At 33.1% G+C, this 20685-nt stretch overlaps 1 protein-coding gene and 1 pseudogene across 1 annotated transcript; one reads left to right on the forward strand and one right to left on the reverse strand.

Moving 5' to 3' along the window:
* Positions 1–16017: 16017 nt before the first annotated feature.
* Positions 16018–16631, forward strand: LOC120178404 (flowering-promoting factor 1-like protein 3). Its single transcript, XM_039184257.1, has one exon. It carries the CDS (start codon positions 16075–16077, stop codon positions 16426–16428), a length of 354 nt encoding a protein of 117 aa, XP_039040188.1. The 5' UTR covers positions 16018–16074; the 3' UTR covers positions 16429–16631.
* A 1431-nt stretch (positions 16632–18062) lies between these two features.
* LOC120178397 lies at positions 18063–19703 on the reverse strand (annotated as a pseudogene).
* Between the last annotated feature and the right edge of the window lie 982 nt (positions 19704–20685).

Genomic DNA, 20685 nt, shown 5'->3' on the forward strand with positions numbered 1-20685 from the left:
TTTCTACATAATAGGAACTATATCATAGGCCACTTTTTTTAGTGAGACTAGAAATGCATGGCCATGCTCAAATAAGTGATGAGATATCACAAGTTGTTCATTTATTAGTCTACTCTAGATATTTAGAACTAATATATGGGCTATACAAGTGTGACTATTGCAAGACTTGTGTCTATTCTAGATATAAAGAACAAAAGGATATAATACATAAAAGAGTTAGTCACTAAGATGTTATGTTGAATCATGACTTCTTGTAACTTAAATAACAATGATATATTGATAGATGTCGCTCATTGTTTGTAATGTTAGAATGGTTCTAATAATTACTACTAATATTACAGGAACTTACAGGGTGTGACCCCAAGGTTGAAATGAGCAAATATTAAACGAATTATAAGTGTGCAATTTTATTGTACATGAGTTAAGTATATATAATTAAATTTAATATATATATTTGACATATATATTTAATTTTAATAATCCGAATATAATAAATATTAAAAGAATTTAATTATGATTATAATTTTTTAATAAATAATAAATTCAGAATAAACTCTAAAGGTAAGGGTAACTGCATATATAAAAGAAAATATGATCTAACATTCTTTGCCACTTCTTAGACAAGATTATCAAAAATCAGTTTTTTTAGAAAAGAAAAATTTGCTCTCAACCAGGTGAACTGGTGACAATTGTCATGAATATCAAATAAATAAAGCCTTTTTCTCAAATAAGTAAGCTAGAAACGTAGTATAGAGAAGAAATGTGGGTTTTAATTAAGAAAATAAAATAGTGAATAAACGTAAAAATAATAAAAGTAAATTTGAAACAAGTTTAGAAAAAGTAACGAAAGTAAATTTAAGAATGAGTCAATAAAATAAAGTTGTCTCAGACCTTGTTTTGCCTCAATTCCAATGATCATCGAAGAAAATATTTACTCTGGATACATGTCGATTACAGTCTACAAGGCCCAACCCTTGTAACTTACTTTTTTCTCTGGTAAACAAACAATCCAAAGCCAATCTTTGGAATACAGTCCTTATTTGGACAAACCATAATTATCGTCATTAGAACCAATACAGTTTAAGTGTTGGAAAAGTTTGACTTGGGTTATGTTGTCTCAATCAGAATCGAAATTGATCTCAATTAGCGTACCACAACTAAGTGTGTTCATAGGAAGTCGAATATGCTACAAGTCGATCCTTCCTCCTAACTTTAAATCGAAACAACAATCAAACTAATGAGCTCTTTTTGAATTGAAAGTGTAGATATTTTTAAAGAAAATATCGATTGTCAATCCAAGCTTACAGAAAATTGAGAAAGATATCCGAAGATTAGGTGATTTTCATTTCTCACTGTCGGATTGAGTCATCGCTTTAGCTTTTTGGCTTATTAGGAAATTAACTAAGCATGATAGAAATCATACTTAACATTTTTTAGAAAAAAGTAAAACAAAAACATTAAGTAAACGGGAAAAAATTAAAAAAAAAAACTTTTATAAAAAGAAACTACTAATACAAATCGAATCCAATAGTGAAGTACATCCCTCAACCTTTACCCTAAGGGGTATTTATAGCTTTGAATTAACATGAAGATAAAGAAAAGATTTAAAATAAAATACCTAAAGATGATCCTAAAAATATTAAAATAAAATCCTAAATGATAATTCTAAAACATTTAAATTCAAACTTAATCTTAAAGCCTAAGTAATTGACATACGTTCGTCCTTCTAGATGATGCTGATTGGATCACCTTCTGAAAGCTACTGTTGACTTGACTGTCAGAATCTACCATGTCAAACATCATCATGCCCCAAGTCATACCCATGTGTCCAGTCTTGATTCCAGAAAATAAAAAAAATACAGAACTTTTCCTTTAAACGTTGTTTTCTGAAAATTAAAGTCATGCACAAAATTGAATAAAAACAACCCAAATCAGTAATATCGGATAATCAACTAGGAGTAATTATCGACAAAATAATAACAAAATAAATAACTCATCATTAAGTAGAGGCCGAGACGATTTCGTGAAGGCTTGGGATTTGAATTGTTCGTGAATACACTGTCGATTTACTGTTATTCTAGGAACCCAAGGTGAATTTCACATATCTTCCTCCGGAATTTGATTTTTCGTACATGAATCACTGGTCATATCGTCGAATAATTTTTTCACTGCATCATGGGGTATACCAGTGATCCCAACATAGGGGGTGTGTAATTGTAGGTAACATAGGGGGTGTGTAATTGTAGGTAAAGCTGATAGATTAGTTTAGAAGTATGAAAAGGATGGATGTTTCTCGATAAAAAAAAAAATTTGTTGCAACTTATTGTGGACGCCGACGTTGAAGACCCAGATTTTGATAAATTATGGAAGCTTTTCGTCCCACCAAAAGTAAAGAACTTCTTGTGGACGTTGAAAATTCACAGAATTCCTACAAAATAATTCTTTAAGAAGCGAGGAATGTTGAGTGAGGGCGTAGACGATGTTTGCTGCTGGTGTGAGAACTCTTTGGAGGGCGTTGACCATTTGTTAGTAAAATGCAGGTTTGTTGAGGGTTTTATTGGAGAGAGTTCACCCATTGGTGGAAGGTACCCTGGGTCAACTGAGTTTAGTCGAGGAGTTTTTCTAGTTCTGCTTCTTACTTTTGGTGCCAGTTATGTTGAGAAATTTGTGGCTGGTCTCAGTCTCGGTAGCATTGTGGAGTATTTGCTTGAGCCGTAACGAGAAGATTTTTAATAATAGCGTATATTTTTCAAGGATTTAGTCTTTTGCTCAAAATTGTGTATGTTGATCTGGCTTAAAGCAATCAAGAGCAGTTTAGGGGTGAATGGTGTATCTTGGTGGTGTAATCCAAGAGAGTTCATTGTGTTTCGTCTTAATTCAACCCTTGTGGAGCAATCTCTGGCTGCTGATCCGTGGGTGTTCAAGGTCTCTGGTGCTGTGGAGGGTTTCTTCGATCGACTTCTGGTGAAATAAGGGTTTTGAATGTTTATGTTGGATTTTTAGGCGTGGATGGTGCTGCTTTGGCAGCAATTTATTTGTGTTAGAAGTGTCGGTGGAGTCCAATTGGTTGGGTTCGGCTCCCTTGTTGATTGAATCTTCTTCGAGTATTGTTCTTAATTGGATTCGGAATAGCTGTCTTCAACCTGTGAAGAGGTGGCTGTGTCTCTTGAAAATTGACTCTCGGTTGAAGGTTTTAGATAAGGTGAGTTCCACTCTTGTTATGTTTTCTTCCATTTCAATGGCCGATTGTTTGGTTGAAGACGAGGTCTCAAGAACTGAAATTTTTTAAGGTGTGGTGGTGATTATATTTTGCGCTTGTTGCTGTAGCTTTGTAGTTTCCTAATTCTGGTGGTGATTATATTGTGTTTTGTGGTGATGATTATATTGTGTTTGAGAGGGTATGTTATGATGTCATGGTTGTGTTGTTGGGTTGTGCTCGCCTTGTAATCGTTCAAAATCTTCTTGTTCTTGTTGCTTGTTGATCCTTCTTTGGTTCTCGGTGGTATGTACTCTTTTCCTTCACTTAAGCTTGGAGTTTACTACCAATTGAAAATTTTATTAATATAAATCTTTTGCCTATCAAAAAATATATATGTATAGTGTATAATGATTTCATATAGTATGATACAAAAAATTAAATCACTAATTATGATACATATTTAATAAGTTATGGAAACAAAGTATGAATAACATAAGTTGTTTTATAATTAGATAAGAATAGAATTATAAATGCTTAAAAATGATTTAATAATCGATTATATAAAAAAGTAATAGTCCCAAGAAATAGGTTAATTTATACAATCTCTATTCCCTCGTATAGTTTTACGATGATAGAAAATCTATCTTTTTGAATGATCAAAATCAGAAGACTCAAGATTTTTAGTATATCAATGAACTCAAATACGCTTCCACATTTAAGTTATTATTGTAATGATTTGATATGATAAATCTCAAAATCTTTAGTTTATTCGATACTTGTTTCTCAATTTTATCAATAAATTTAGGGTAAATTACACATTTAGTAATTAAACTATCAATTTTAGTTCGTTTTTATTTTCAAAAACATACCTAACGTTTAGTTTTTATTTCATTTTAGTGTCCCGCCGTTAAAAGTTTAACATTTTTAATACCTAGATTATCAGTTTTGGTCCATTTTAATATCTAAACTTTCAATATTTTCAAAACTTAACATTAAATTTTGGACGATGATACTAAAATGAAACAAAACTGAAGTTTTTAACAATAGGATACTAAAATGAAACAAAAACTAAAATTTAGGTCTAGTTTTGAAAAAATGAAAAGTTTAGGTACTAAACACGTAATTTACCCATAAATTTATATGTCGCACGTTTGTGATACAGAGGAAACTAAACAAGTGACTTTAATGAATAACATGGATGCATGCTTCTGCTAAATAAAAGGTGAGGTTAATATGAAAAGGCATATAAACATTCATATGGGGAAAGGGATATTAATTGAGGTATATTGTTTGGTTAAATATAAAAATGTTTGCTTTCCTCTATGGGACAATCACATGGGCTTGTAATAAGTGATGATTGAGATTTGAGAGACCTAACCTTTTCTTCATGTCGTGGAATTAATTTTGTGACTAAAACAAAATATATCAAAAAGTTGATGTAGCATATCATAGTAAGCGATACATTCATGTATTTTATCATATCATAACCGTATTTCGAGACGATACTATGAAATTTTAATGATTTATTCAATATTGTTATTGGGATATTTTATATTTATATAAATTTTGATATAATATTTATGGTAAACGATACGTTTAAAAGCTAAACTATCAGTTTTGGTCCATTTTAGTATATAAACTTTTAATTTGTTTTCAAAATTATACCTAATGTTTAGTTTTTATTTCATTTTAGTATCCGACTGTTAAAAACTTAACTCGTTTAATACATAAACTATCAGTTTTGGTCATTTTAATGCCTATTTTTTATAAAAAAATAAATAAAAAGTTAACGTTAAATTTTGAACATGGGTATTAAAATGAAACAAAAACTAAAGTTTTTAAATGCAGGGTACTAAAATGAAATAAGAAATTAACTTTAGGTATGCTTTTAAAAAATGATAGTTTAGATGCTAAAACGGTCCAAAACTAATAGCTTAGCTACTAAATACATAATTTACCCTGTTTTAAATGGAAAGGCAGTCACCCATTTTGTAATACCAACTTTGTTCAACAGATATGTCAACATCAAGAGAAGTTTCAAAATTAATTTAATTTAAACTTCAATAAGAATAAGGGTAAATTACATCCGTGGCCACTGAATTATTATTTAGATTATGTTTCCATTATTAGACTTTATAAAATTATGTTTCAACATATTGATTACTCTGGGATGTGTTATTTCTGTCATCATGTTGTTAACTTCTAACGAAAAGATGATGTGGTTGTTTAATAATTGACACAGTAATATATTTAACCTTCAATATTTATATATTTTATCAATTTCATTTATAATTATGAAGATGATCTTCGATATTTTTCATATTTTTCCAGTTATGTTACTAAAAAATTAAACAAACCCCTCTTTTACTTTCAAAATATTATTAACACGTCTTTCAATATTTACACATTTTATCAATTTGATCCATAATTATAATGTTATGAAAATGAAAGAGGGATTTGTATATTTCTAGGGACGAAATTGAAAACATGAGAATATTGAGGGTCATTTTTATAGTTATAGATTAAATTGATAAAATGTATGAATATTGATGGCTAAATATATTATTATATTAATTATTAAACAAAATTATCATCATTGTAACGCCCTGAATTTCAGGTTAGGAGTTTTGGGTTAATTCGAATCGGGCTTCGGAATAAAATCTATAGTTTGTAGAAAGCTTTTACCCAAGGCTAAGTGAAATTGGGCTTGGATTGGAGCCTAATAGTTGAGAAAAAAGGCCTTTTTAGTTTACAACTAAAGTCAGGAGGATCAAGGGAGTAATTATACCATTATTCAAAATTAAAGTTGAATTATTTTTATTGAAGATGATATCACGTATGTTTTTTCCTCGTTTTCCCCACACCAACTCTTATCTTCTTCTCTTCTTCTCTAACTCATCCTTTCCCCCACTTGGAAGAGCAAAGGTGGAAACTTTGAGATTGTTAAGCCTAATCCAAGAAATTTAAGGTAAGATTCGTAATCCTTATCAACTCAGCTTCAAATTAAGCCCACAACCTCTCAATTCCTCCAAGGTAGCCAAAAATGAGTTTAGTGTGGAATTTAGAAAACCAAATGATTTCAGTTAGTTTGGGAAGATTCAGACGTCTAGAAACGTTTGAAATTTTCCCCTAAGCTTCGTAACATCGATAGTAACTTGCATGTTTGATTTTGGCTTAGTGGCGGAAGTAGGAGAAAGCTCCAAAGCAAGGGGAAGGAGAAGCTCACCTTGGGTTAATCTTTGGACACTCTTAGCAGCTTAGAATCACCATGTAACTCACTTCTAACTCAACTCTACCATATCTAGTTCATTAGATGAGTTTTGGTAGGTTGCTTAATATTGAAGCATGTTCATGGTAGATTGCATTATTTGGGTTTTTCAACATGCCTATGGACTCTTTATAACCCCATAATATCATATGAAACACTTAAACATCGGTTGGAGACCTTAATGGGGGGTTTTTGGGTACAAAGATAAGATTTTTCGTGCCAAAATAGGGCACCTTGTAGCAGGGGTTTTGATATTGTGGGGATAGTATCGATATTGTTCATCTTTCAGGCAAAAATTAGGAAATTTGTTGTATTGATACTCATTCAAGGAGTATAAATACTAGGACTTCGATTTCGATACTGACTGGGTTGGTATCGAGACCAAAATTCCATAACACCATTTTGGTATCGATACTGAGGCTAGTATCGATACCCCATACTCAGAGCATAGATAATCAGCCAGAAGTATCGATACTACCTTTCCAAACCATCCTTGTTAAGCAGTCGATATCGATACCAATATGTGTGTATCGATACTCAGGGTTTAGTATCGATATTGAAGGGGTAGTATCGATACCCACAATCAGTTTTGGATAAATAATCCAAGGGTTAAGGGATCAGACTCTAGGTACCCCAATATACCGGTATACAAACAAATAAGACTTCAAGCGAAAATAGTAATTAATATCATAAAAGTAGAAATAATAACAGCTAGGATTACAAAAAACTAGTCTTGTTTGACACTCGGGAAACAATCAGGACACCCAAGTCCCTTTAGCATAATACAATAGTCAGTGGATATCCAAGTCAGTGTCAAGACACTTCAGTAGCTGAATAAGCGCAGATGCCCCAAGACACGACAGATTTAGTTGGTTGGGTGTACATTTTCAATGTAGATTTCAGATCTCACCCAATGTACCAGAGGGTATACAAGAAAGCTAGAGGGGTGTGTAAGCTCCGAGATGCAGAACCCTCAATCACACCATGATGCTAGCCACAGCTTAGTAGATCAGTATTTTTGCATGTTCAAACTTGTGCCACTAGACAGTTCATTTAGTGAATACATGTAGTATAGTACAGTTATTAGTGAGGCACTAAGCTCGTGAGCTCAATGATCGGAATGTGTTTCCGTGCGCAGGTTATTAGGAGCCCGTTCGTGGGGAGTTATCAACACATACATTCCAATGCAGCAGATCATACAAGTAAAGACTTTCAGAGTACGCCTTGAGTCATTCATAAAGGGCATGTACTATTTATGGACCCATATGTGTATTCAGTCGTAACTTTTGATTTTTACTCAGTATTGTATTATTTTGGATATATTTTTGGTAGCTCCCCATATTCTGTAAACTCATATTTTTATTATGTTTTATTTTACTTTTTGTGGATGGACTTGTCAAGTAGTTTTAAAATAGTTTTAAAGAAAAGAATTGAGTTACTTTTTCGGTAGTCTAGTGTGACATTGTAATCCATGGATCTTCGGGTTGAACTGAATTATGATCTTACAATCATTCCATTAGAAATTAATGTCATGATTCAATGATTGAAATACCTCATCTTGAGTGGTCCAGTCACTACAACAAACTTGGTCTATAGTGGCATGTTTTATCTCTATAGTGGCATTTTTAAAGTGCCACTAGAATAGCTCCCAACGCAAAAACAAGCCACAATAAACGTCGGTAATGCATGCGTCATAACTGTTAGCGGTGTTTATGAAAACAAAACACCGCAAAACATTAAGACATTTAGTGGCATTTTTGGAACAAACACCGCAAAAGGTAGGTCATTTATTGGCATTTTTAACTGAAACAACACAATTGTGTAGTCCATATGATACATTCCACCTCTTTTTCCTTTTTGTTTTACTTGATTCGTTGAATCAACACTTCAAAACTTGCTTGCTTCCACATTAGCTCTGAATACCATATGATACAAGCAAGCTCTACTCCAATTGTTGAGGTAAGACTTGTACTTTGATTGTAGGACCTAGGAAGGCAGCAAGTGTTCCTGAAATAATAAGACTTAAAAGAAAATGGTTAAGTATGAATGAATAAGTTAGTACAAAAAAAATGGCAGCAGAATAATTGAAGATGATGATATGTTTGAAAGGATTTAGAGAAGTATTTGTATGGTGAAATGATGGTATAGTTATGGTTAAGTTTATGAAAGAAAATGGAAGATGATGATGATGATAGTATCTTGTAAAGAACTAAAGAAGAACTTATATTAATAAATATAGACCCGATCTCTATATGCCTTTACAATGGGTAGTAATATAGGACTTGGACCCGCTAGATATAATGATCTAGGAACCACAAGTATCAAGGTGGATAGAAGATAGTTGATGCCACAAGCACAGGAGCACTTGATAAGTCGATATAGTTCTTAAAGAACTAGAAAGAGAGAAAATCTCACAAGTTTTGATTAAACAAAGTTGGTTGATTTACAAAATGAAAGCTAATTATTTATAGGCCTAAGGATTCCTAGGATGCACGTACAAGCTTTAATGAGTTAACATTCATGGATGAACGTTCATCCTTTAAATAGATACAAAGCATGGCTTAGGTGAATGAATTTGATGAATGGATGTTCATATTTTAATGCAATGCATCATTTGGCCGAATTTTTCCCCCTTGTGTGAACATGACCATTCGGCTTCTTGCATGAATATACATGAATGGATGAACTTAAAAGCCTTTGAATGAAACCTTGCACCTTCTCAAAAATGTTCTGATTCATTTTAGCATTCTTTTCTCATCCATGCATGTCTACATTAATGCCTCCCATGCATAAGTCCTTTGAAGGAGATGAACAATTGCAAATCCCGTATTTATTTCCAGCCTACATTGTCTTTAGTAATATGGGAATATCTTAATCTCCTAATAGCATATTGATATGATTCAAAGTGTGTTGGGAAGCTAAGAGATAGGGAATTAAATATTAAGAAGACTTCATCACCCAAAGATGCTTGGAGCATGTTCAAAACTGGAGATCAATCTGACTGATGTGAACTATCCAACCAACTCTTCAACTACCTTTAGTCTTCTTAGCATCTAATCTACTTAGAAAAAGTATGTGTTGAACTAAGTTTTGATATAACAATTAAGGAAAAATGTTTTTTGAATTGAATTGAATTTATTCAAAGTTTTTCAAAGATTTCAAAAATAATTCAAAGTCCATTTTAAATTGGAATTGAGCAAAAATTGATTTTTGTACAAGTAGTATCGATATTTTTCTTTGCAGTATTGATACCACATGAACGGTACCGATATTGTTCTTATGGTATCGATAACATAGTGCAAAGTAGTAACGATACTCCTGAGACAGTATCGATACTATAAGGTTCCAACGGCTAGCAACGGCTAGTTAATTTGAATTTAAAAAAGGCAGTACCGATACCCCATAGTGGAGTACTGATACTTCTAGTTCTGGACAACCTTATTTTGCAAAAATATTAATCCCCAATGGCTCCAAAACATCCCCAACGGCTAAATACGACTTCAAACTCATTTCAAGCTATAAAAACAAGCTAAGGACACTTGAAGAAAATAGAGAACACCTATCCAAGGATTCAAACACAAGAGAAGAGTTTTTCAATCTTATTTTTCTATTCTCTTGTAAATATTTGTTCTTGTGAGCTTAATTCTTATAAACACCTACCTTAGAGAGGTTTTCTTGTTGACATTTCCTTTCATTGTAAAGGGGTGTTGGTTCTAGCTTAGCCTGCTAAAAGCTAGGGAAAGGTTCTAGTTTAGCCCGTGAAAAAACTAGGAAGTTTGTAAAGGTTATCTCTTTGTCCTGTAAAAAGAAAGAACAAATTAGTGAATTTGTTAGAAAATCCTTGGTGAGGAGTTAACGGAGTGGATGTAGACTTGGTTGAGAAGTCGAACCACTATAAATCGTTGTGCAATTTTCTATCTTTCAATCTCCTTACTCCCTAAACACAATAACCGACTCGACCCCTCTTGGCGATTCCTTTCGGTTGATGATTCGAGCTTCCGCAAAATCCCAATAGTAGGTAAACAAATAATTAGATAGGAATTGAGCTATGATAATTATGAATGCATTCTGTCACCTATGTTATGAATGAAAATGAGCTAACTATGAATGCATATGCATTGAATGAGTTATATAAAGATGTGAATTAATAAGTCATGCATTAATATCATATATTATACATATAAATGACAGCATATAATATTCAAGCATAATTAAGAATAAGATAAACATATTCACGTGACATATAATGCATAAATAAGTAATAAAATAAGGTAAGACTCCCTTAGAATTAGCAAGGTAGAACGTCCATGAAGTGATCACGTGTTGAAGAAGGTTAGTCCTTGGCATGATCGCATCACCATTAGTGGTGTTTTTTATCTTAAAACGCTGCAAATCAACCTAATTTGCAAATGTTATTTTATGCTATTTATTACCCAAATTTAATATCATGTAGCAATATCCAATAGCAACAATCTTAAAATTTAATTGCGACTCGAATTAAGTAAAAATAGTTGACATAAATAAATCAAAGTTTACAAACATTCAAGTGAAATGTAATGTACTTCAACATCATTAACTATAATAAATAATGGCAATAACACTTTGAGCAATGCAAATTCTAGCCCCTGTCTTAATTAAAGTATCTTCTCTCACATGTTCAACCTATAAACTTTGAGCCGCTGGGTCCTTTAGGATGCAAGCTTGCACACTATACACACAGGTCATCTACTCCAAGAACACATTTCACGTTTGGAATGGTAGCAAGCAAGCATATACTGCAAACACGTTTCACAAGAGTAAGTTATTGTGCATCCTCATTTAAATGCATGGAAATAAAGAAAAATGTTTACCTGAAACTAAAGATGAATCTTGAAGATAATTGCAGCAAGTCCAATTATATCTGCCTAATTTAAAATCCTTGCTCATGTATATGCAATGAGCATACTAGACATATGAGCAAACACCATATTATTTCAAAAAAATCCATATGAACGGTAAGGCATGAATTTGTAAACTAAAAGCAAAGATCAATCAAGAGCAAATTAAAATTAACAAGATGCAACACCTTATGATTAGAAATTAACTTATAATGACCAAAACTCCTCTTCTGATGCTAATGCTGCTTATCATCCTCATTTGTTTCTCTTTCGGGATAAGTTTTTTCTTTTATTGAATTAACCATATAATGATCACATCAACAACAGAAAGGTACAAGAGAACATAATATTTTAAAGAAAATGCAGATTATGGAAGATATATAGCATAAATTTAATGGTTTCTTAACACAAATGATTAAACAAAAAATATGCAACATCAAAATTATGAAATGAATACAGAAAACCCATGTAAGAATGAAGTAAACGGGGACAAAACTCAGAGACAGCATAAATTTACTCAAAATGCAGGCGAACACATAATCCGAAAAGAAGAAACGAGAGCGAAAGTAAGACATTTACCCTGGTAAGCCTTGTTTATCTCTTGAAATCTTGAAGTGGCGTTATTCCCTTCGTCCTTTTTCTTATCCGGATGCCATTTCTGCAGAAACAACCTCAAGGCTCAAACTATTAAACAAAAATAAGGAATATATATATATTAAAATTTTGCGGCGTTTAAAAATAACAACGCCACCAAAGAATTGAAATAAAAGTGTTTATTTAAAAAACGCAACTAATGTAATGACAAACTATGACGTTTATTAAAAAAACCACTAAAGTACTAGACTGTATTGGCGTTTATAATTCAAAACGCCACTAATGTACCGACAAACTACGACTTTTATTAGAAACGCCACTAAACTACTAGGATGGCAGCGTTTGTCTAAAAATGCTACTAAACTACGACTTTGTGATGGAGTTTTTTAATAAATTTCACTAAAGTACTTGTTTGTTGCGGCGTTTGTGAAATAAATGTCACTAAAGTATGAGTTTTAGCAGCATTTGTGAAAAGAACGCCATTAATGTTACCATTTTGTGGAATTTTGGCTATAAACGCTGCGACATGTATAAATTTAGTGGTATTTGTTTGAAAACGACGTGAAAAACGCCGATATATACATGTTTCGGTGTAGTGAGTGAGTTTGAATATAATTTGCTCACAGAAATATTAAATTATAAATTATCCAGGGCCAAAATAATTCCTTTATTGTTTTTAAAGTAAAAAAATGAGAACAATACAAAGGAAAAAATACTAGGGTTATTTATGAATAAATTATAGTTATTTATCTTATTGCCACATCATTGAAGGAATTGCATGAGAAAAATTATATAAAATTTAGAGATCAAAGTAAATAAAAACATTAAGTTCAAATATTATTTTTTCATTTATTTTAATTGATTATTTTAATTATTAGAATAAAAGTTTAAATCAAATCAGATGGACATAAATTTATTTTATCATAATCAAGTCAAATCAGGTCTACGGGGACATGTATACCTAATACCTAGTTAATAATACTAAATTCTTGAAGTAAAGACCTTGGCAGGGACGAACACATAATTTATGTTAGGAGACGAACTTTTAAAATTTTAAGAATGAGTTAACTTATAAGATTTGAGAGAAAATAAAAGTATATTATCAATAGAAATACATAAAAAACTAAAATATATGATAATTTGAAATTTTTAGGGGAATGGCTTCCCCAACTATCTTCCTCTCGGTCCATCTCTGGAGTCCAACTAGGGATAGCAATTTAACCTGAAACCGACGCGTTATGATTTGACCTGATCGATAGGGTTAGAATATATTTTAAAAAAATCAGGTTCAAATCGGATCATGCCATATTTTTTAAGGGGTGAGGTCGGGTGGAGGATGAAAAAACTTCGACCTGACTCGACCCAAGGATAATAATGTAATTTCTTTAAGAATATTTATTTATCATTTTTAATTAAATCCTTATTTTATTATCGGGTCGGATAGGTTCGGATTTATACTCTAAAAATTCAGGTTGGGTCGGAATCGGGTAAAAGATATATATATTCGGGTCTAATCGGATGGAGAATATATAATTTTGGGTCCTGACGGGTTGACCAAAATACCAACCCTAACCCGACCCATTGAGATCCCTAAGTCCAACAAAAAAAATGAATTTCTAGAGTATGATGACAAATAAACTATATCAAGAAACCCCAAAAGTAAAAGGGAGAAAATATAGTGGCTATGAGATCATGGATCATGTAACGTGTGGAGACCATTGTTGGCTTTAAAGTGTGGGGTTAGGTGTATATATATATATATAGGACCATGTGTCACAATGAAGAAGATGGTTGCACAGGTTATACATACACACACACCCATTAAAGCAATATGGTGTGCCCAAAAGGCCTACAATCCCATGCATCATGGCTTGGGGTTTGATCGGATCTTTTGCTTTTACCAACTTCCAAGTTGTTGCTTGCTTCTTCGACATTCCTCCGGATTTCTGCTTTGTGCATGAGCCATGAATCCACGCCTTCAATTCCATTCACATTTGATTAGGGTCTAGGTTTAAAGAGTAAGCTTGAAGTTGCACTCTTTATGGTTGAAATAAGAAGGAAAAAAAACATGTGAGAAGGCCTATCTTTTGCATGCAGAGGCGGATTGACGTATAGTTTACTGGAGTCATTTGTCCCTAGTTGGGTCTAAAAAATCTTTTGAGAGAAAAAATAAATAAATGTAATTGAACACACTTGATACGAAATCTAGATTTGTCATTGTAATTTCCATGTGCAATACTTAGAGAAATACCAAAGTCGCATTAATCCTACCTGATAGAATAACGAACATCTTATTCACATTAAAATACACGTGTGAGAGGTCCACCATGATTCAGTTACTAGTTTTCTTTTGGTAAGACATTTGATATATCAGATCCTATAAAATATTTTTCGTCGAATACACTCAATTATATGACTTTGGAGATTATTATATGAATCGTTATTAATATAAATGATATTCTTAAAAAATTTAAATCCGAATATCATAATTCACCTTTAAAATGCTTTTATTAGGTATGGTAGGAGGAAAATAATTGATGACAAAATTATACTTTGTAGGCCAATAGTAAAGTGAAGTCCCAAAACATAAGAACTCTTCAATCCCCCACAAAAGTAGAGAAAAATATTGAAAGAATCCTCACATTTTTTGTCACACCTAAATGGTCCCCATTCTATACAAGCCACTAACAAATTTTGGAAAAGGACATTAATCCTTTTCAAAATATTCTTTCATGCCTTCACCCTTGCTAAAATTCAATTCCCATAAATAACAATACTTGGGGTACTTAATTCAACAACACAATGTTGGGCTAGCGTTATGGCATGTTTCACTTTTTAGAAATTAGGTTTAAATTGTGGAGACGTGATTAATGATAATAATCGCAAAAAACTCTTACAGTATTTTTGTCCCATACAATTTTTGAGATTAAATACTTAGTGAGTCTCTTGTTTTGAAGTTAGATAATTTGGCTCTCTCGATATTTTTGGTCTAATACTATTTTAGGTTCCTATCGGTTTAAACTTAAGTCAAAATAGAGTCTTGCACTCTCCAAATTTTAAGATTAAATACTTAATAAATCTATATTATTTTGAACTTAAACAATATATTCCTCTCAAAGTATGATCCTAGCTCCATCCTTATATATTTGGTTCATTCATATCAATTTAGTGTTTCATTATTGTTATCAAAACTATACAGTTAGAAACATATATGCTAGGAAAACTATAAAATTTAGATTTTACAATTCTATCTCTTTTATATCTAAAGTTTAAATCCTTCATAGAATAAATGACATTCTAATAAACGAAGTTGTGAAGTCTAAATTATCTTTCATATGTTTTATAGTTTGTATTTGGGTTTTTTATTGTTTCTCCCAATAATATTGTCTTTAAATTTCAAATATAAGTCCTCTTTAAAGATGCAATGTGTTTTACCACTATACTTAACAATTTTCGGTACATATACATACATATATATATATATATATATATCAATTTTGCTTTAAGAAAAATCGATATATTCCATTTTTTATTGGTGAGACAGCATTTATTCATGTTGCATACATGAACTATGGGAGGCTTAGCATATATATATATATAAACATAAACGATGAGGTTCTTTCTTTGATTCCCAGCTGCAAACTCCCTGGATTCCAGGTTATATTTACATAGCTCGACAATCCGTATGTGTATACGAATTTCGTGATAGTTACACACACACATATATATATATGAAACACTTTGTATAAATATACAAAGTCATGTTCGTTTAGGTTTCTCTAGAACTATTAGTCTCACTCACGTCCAATACAACTTTTTTCCAACAAGAAAACAAAAACAAAGACAAAGATTCCCCATGGTGGGGTTGATTTGAAGGACCAAACCCGAAAAGAAACAAGGATTCCCTTCAATCTTGTTTTTTGCACACATCCATGGTAGACTATTTTCGTCTACCTGTCCCTCAATGCATAGCCTTTTTCTTCTCTCTCTCTCTCTCTCTCAAGTCATGCCCCTCAACTCAATAACTCACATTTATATATATATATATATATATATATATATATATATGTGTGTGTGTATATACCCTAAAATCCCCATATCTCTTCCCTAAGAAGCCTTTGTTAGGTAAACAAAACATGTCCGGTGTTTGGGTTTTCAAGAACGGTGTGGTTCGTTTAGTCGAGAACCCTGGTGCCGAGCCATTGGACGGTAGCCGACAGGGTTCAAGCAGCACCGCACATCGCAAGGTGCTCGTGCATGTTCCCACCAACGAAGTGATCGCTTCCTATGAGGATCTCGAGCTTAAGCTATTGTCACTCGGTTGGGAGAGGTACTACGATGACCCTGATCTCCTCCAGTTCCATAAACGGTCCACCGTGCATTTGATCTCTCTTCCTAAAGATTTTAGCAGGTTCAAGTCCATTCACATGTACGATATCGTTGTCAAAAACCGGAACATGTTCGAAGTTAGGGATATGCAAAACCTTTAGTGTTACACTTGCAGCGGCATGCACTGCACTACTTGTCTTAAATTCATCCTCCTTTGTTTTCGTTTGTTTGTTTTTACCATTATGGAATATGATATATATATATATATATATGATTGTTTTGACCTTCGAAGTTATCTCAGTTATATACGTCAAGGACGAAGAGAATCGAAACATTAAAATAACGATCGCAATACTACGAATGCGATCTTAAGAAGTGATTGTGGGTTTGAGCTATTAGGGTTTAAGAAATTAGAGTGATTATTTTGCTTTTTTCATCCTAGTAATAAAAGAATTGGTGTTTTCCCTTGTGTGCTATGAATGAATGAATCTTACTTATAGTTTAAATATTATACAACCAAAGAATGTAGATTTTAATTTCAATGTATTTTTTTTATTCGAAGATAAATTATTAATGCCATGAACTCGAATTAACTTAATGCAATTCTACTAATCACGAAGGGCTGGCGTGCGTTTATGCAGATTGTTTTTAGTAAGTTTCATTAAGAGAAATATGTAAAATATCATTTGTAGACAGTTATTGTATAAATTCATATAATTAGGATATCGACAGCGATTAAATTAACGGGAATAATGCTTTCATTACTTTAGAAAACATAAGAGTAAATTCTTACGAATTTTTATAAAAGGAATGTACGAGCAAAGACACGTGACCACAATCGCAAACCAGTTAAACAGCAACAACATGCATGTAAGAGAGTTGTCTAATCCACGTATAACAAAAAGGATAAGAAAAAGATGACTATTTAAATACCCTTCCCAAGAGATACACCCTCCAAATGTGGGATACAAAGCTCACCTTTGAGCATTACCAACACATAATGCACAAGACTCTTTAAAGGGTTATTAAATAAAGTTCTAAGTAAACACTAAAAAGTTTATGTATAGAAGAGATCATTCTTTTAATAAATTTATAATTAATACAAGATAGTATCTGTTTAAAAGCTCTTAATTACTGAAATTGTTTATCCGTGCAACATCATTCACGAATTTATAGTATTTAGATATCAACGTCAACCATAATATTGTGAAATTGATACAGCCCCCCACATGTATACATATATATTTGAGCTAAGAATTTAGGGACCACAATTGGAGAAGGAAGGGGACATTCGTGTTACCATTTTGACAAACAGATGAGACATGCATGCACATGTCCGAAGACTTACTTTACTATATATGTATATAAGAACCAAAGCAAAATTTTATATAGGAAGGTGAATTTATAAAGTTTTGGAGAAACAAATATAAATTGTCAATAAAATTTATATAAAAATCTAAAATATAAAAGAATTTGAAAATTTGCATGCCACATCAATGTATTGTTTTTGAGTACATAAGTTCTTTTATATAAGGACGGAGTTAAAATCAAATGTTAGAAATAATAAAATATTATTAAATAGTTCAATGATAAAAGAGTATTTTTTTTTCTAGAAGATCTGAGTTTGACCATTTGAATACATAGAATGTATATGAGTTGTCAATAGATTAAGAAAGTTCAATACGACCTGATTTGGTTCATTAATCGATTTTGAACAAACTTTCGGTTATTACAAAGTATTCTGATTTTAAAACGAAGAGAAACCAGATCGAATTTAAGCTTATATACAAGTTGAAACTAAAAATTGTAGTGGTTTAGGACTGCTAGATCTACTACTGCTATTTGCAATGCAGAGAAAAATTGTACATAAGCTTCACAAATAGGTAGATGCCTTCGAAGTTCAATGATTCGTTCCGAGAATAATGACAATGACGGTAACATAGTCGTGGTATCTCCTCCTACCAGCCGGAGCGTTCAACAACTCTTCCGTCCTGAAACCTATGGTAGTAGTAACAGTAACATAAGAAAACGATAAACCAAAAGACACGGATGATTTGTAATTGTTGTTCAAATGTACCTGCAGAACGAGCTGCTTTGATTACGAGCTGTTCCACGAGAAATTTTGCAGGGTCTCCGGACGGGGTGCTTGAGATGTAGGGACAGACAAGCTTTACAGCTTCTTCATTGTTGAAGAAGTCGAATAAACCGTCGCCGCTGACGATAACAAAGTGATCGGATCTTGATATTTTGTGCACGTTCAGTGATGGTTCAGTGGAGATATAAGGACTAATGAGGTTTCGAGCTCGAAGAATTCCCATCAGTGCATCGTTCAGTTTCTTCTGCAAAACATCGGTTACATGTTAATGTGCAGTGAAAGTCGATCTTCATAGAGGGGGATATATAAAGAACGACAACTATAAGTCGCGATGAGAATAACCAGAACCAACCTTTTTCAAGTAACCGACTGTCACCTAAATTGAGTGTATACAAATGTTTACCGTGAAGAAGTATAACCAGAACACAAGATCCTACAGAAACTAAATCGGGCCGGTCCTCCATTTCCTGCTCTACCATGTGCAAGAAATCATTCTCGGCTTGAATTAGAGCTTTTTGGAGGATATCAAGCACCCGATGCCTAAATGAATGAGATGATGCTTCCATTTCAGGATCCACGCCTTTCCTCGTAAAGCTTTTGGCACTTGCAGCATCAATACCTGCCATACTATCATCAATAGAACATTCAAATGGAGCTCTGGGAACATCCTTCTTTGACTCTGATTCTAGTAAATTAAAGTAAAACATTATGGTTTCATATAACGTCCCTGCGAGAAAATCGGCAGCGTCCCTCCCATTGAAGCCATCATAGATGGCACAAAAGAGCCATTCGTTCTCTTCGGAACAGACGGCTTGAACCCTATCTTCACCCGCAGCTCCACCCGCTACTTGAACTTCCACAGCATTAAGGAAACTGTCACTTCTAGTGAGAGCACTCATGGATTGGCATAAACAAGAATCAGTTTCATGTGAATCAACCGAACTCGGTGGACTGCAACTTAAGTTTGTCATAGTGCTATGCAGGGAAGTCGATAATATATCAAACCTTGTAAGAGACGGAGAAGAAGGAACCCTACGAAACGAATTAGGGGAGTCCAAACCAGGAAGAATATCAGATCCTATCAGACCATTGCAGATATTGGTGTTGGCCAAGGTAGCATTAGCACTTAAGGCAGCACCAGATAAACACGAGAAACTGTGGTTCCTCGGCATTTTAAGTCCAGACGCAACTCCATACCTATTACCACCCCTGCACGGAATACATTCATGGTCGTTGCATTGATAGCCAAAACTCACCTTAATCTCCCCTTCAGAATCAGTACAATTGTCTCCTAGCATTGTAGGGTGAAACATATCATATTTCTCCATCATGTAAATTTTACATGTATGAAAAAGTCTCACTAATTTATAAAAAATTCAGCAAGTCCGTGATATCATATTAACAAGATAAAGTCCACAAATCTAGTGCAATTCTCAAAAGGGGCCTCAAAAACTTCAAAGATTAACAAACATGAACTCATCAATCAAACTCTTTTTTGTTGCTAAAACTTACCTATTATATATTCTTGTGACCAACATGACATTATGAATAATTTCATAGCAACATGTATATGTTACCGAACCCCTCGCCACGAGCAATTACCGGAGACCCCTCGCAAGGACCCCTCAGCCTGCAAAATTGTCTCAACAACATCACCACATAGTGATGTGATCCAATTCAGCATCATATTTACCATGGCTATTCCAACCTCTCCAGGGAAGAAACTTTCTATCTTTATACCTATAGATGCTTATTTTATATGTTATAAGATAGTTATTTTCATATATATATATATTATACCTATAGTTATTATGATAATAAGTTATCCATTTATATATGAGATACAAGTTATTATCATATACTATAGTCACAATATTATAATATACACATTATATAAGCTTATATACTTAGTTTATTTCTTTATGTTATGCATGTAGGCACATTCGGCCAACACTTGGGAGCTGCATTAGAGCTAAATGGAGCATGTAACAGTAAGGAAACTTACATGGGATCGATTAGGAGAGCACAAGGAACAATTGGTGAAAAGTTGTCCGGAGGCCGTGAGTTCATAGCTAGATTGAGCTGAAGATTTGAGCTACAAGATGACCTTATTTCAGCTGGGGAGTTGCACCATCATCATCACCACTTAGGACACTTCAAATATGTCCTAAGTCAAAATTTGTGAAATCGTACCTTTTCGCGAATAGTTGCCACCTCAAGAGGTACCTTTTCATAAGGAGCTGCCCAAACGTTCACCATGTCACAAGTCATCTATGGCCAGCTCACCTTTAGCTCATTCACACCATAAGCAGCTCAAACATGA

This window comes from Hibiscus syriacus, unplaced genomic scaffold (assembly GCF_006381635.1).
Source record: "Hibiscus syriacus cultivar Baekdansim isolate YM2019G1 unplaced genomic scaffold, ASM638163v2 tig00112349_pilon, whole genome shotgun sequence".
Classification (NCBI taxonomy): Eukaryota; Viridiplantae; Streptophyta; class Magnoliopsida; order Malvales; family Malvaceae; genus Hibiscus; species Hibiscus syriacus.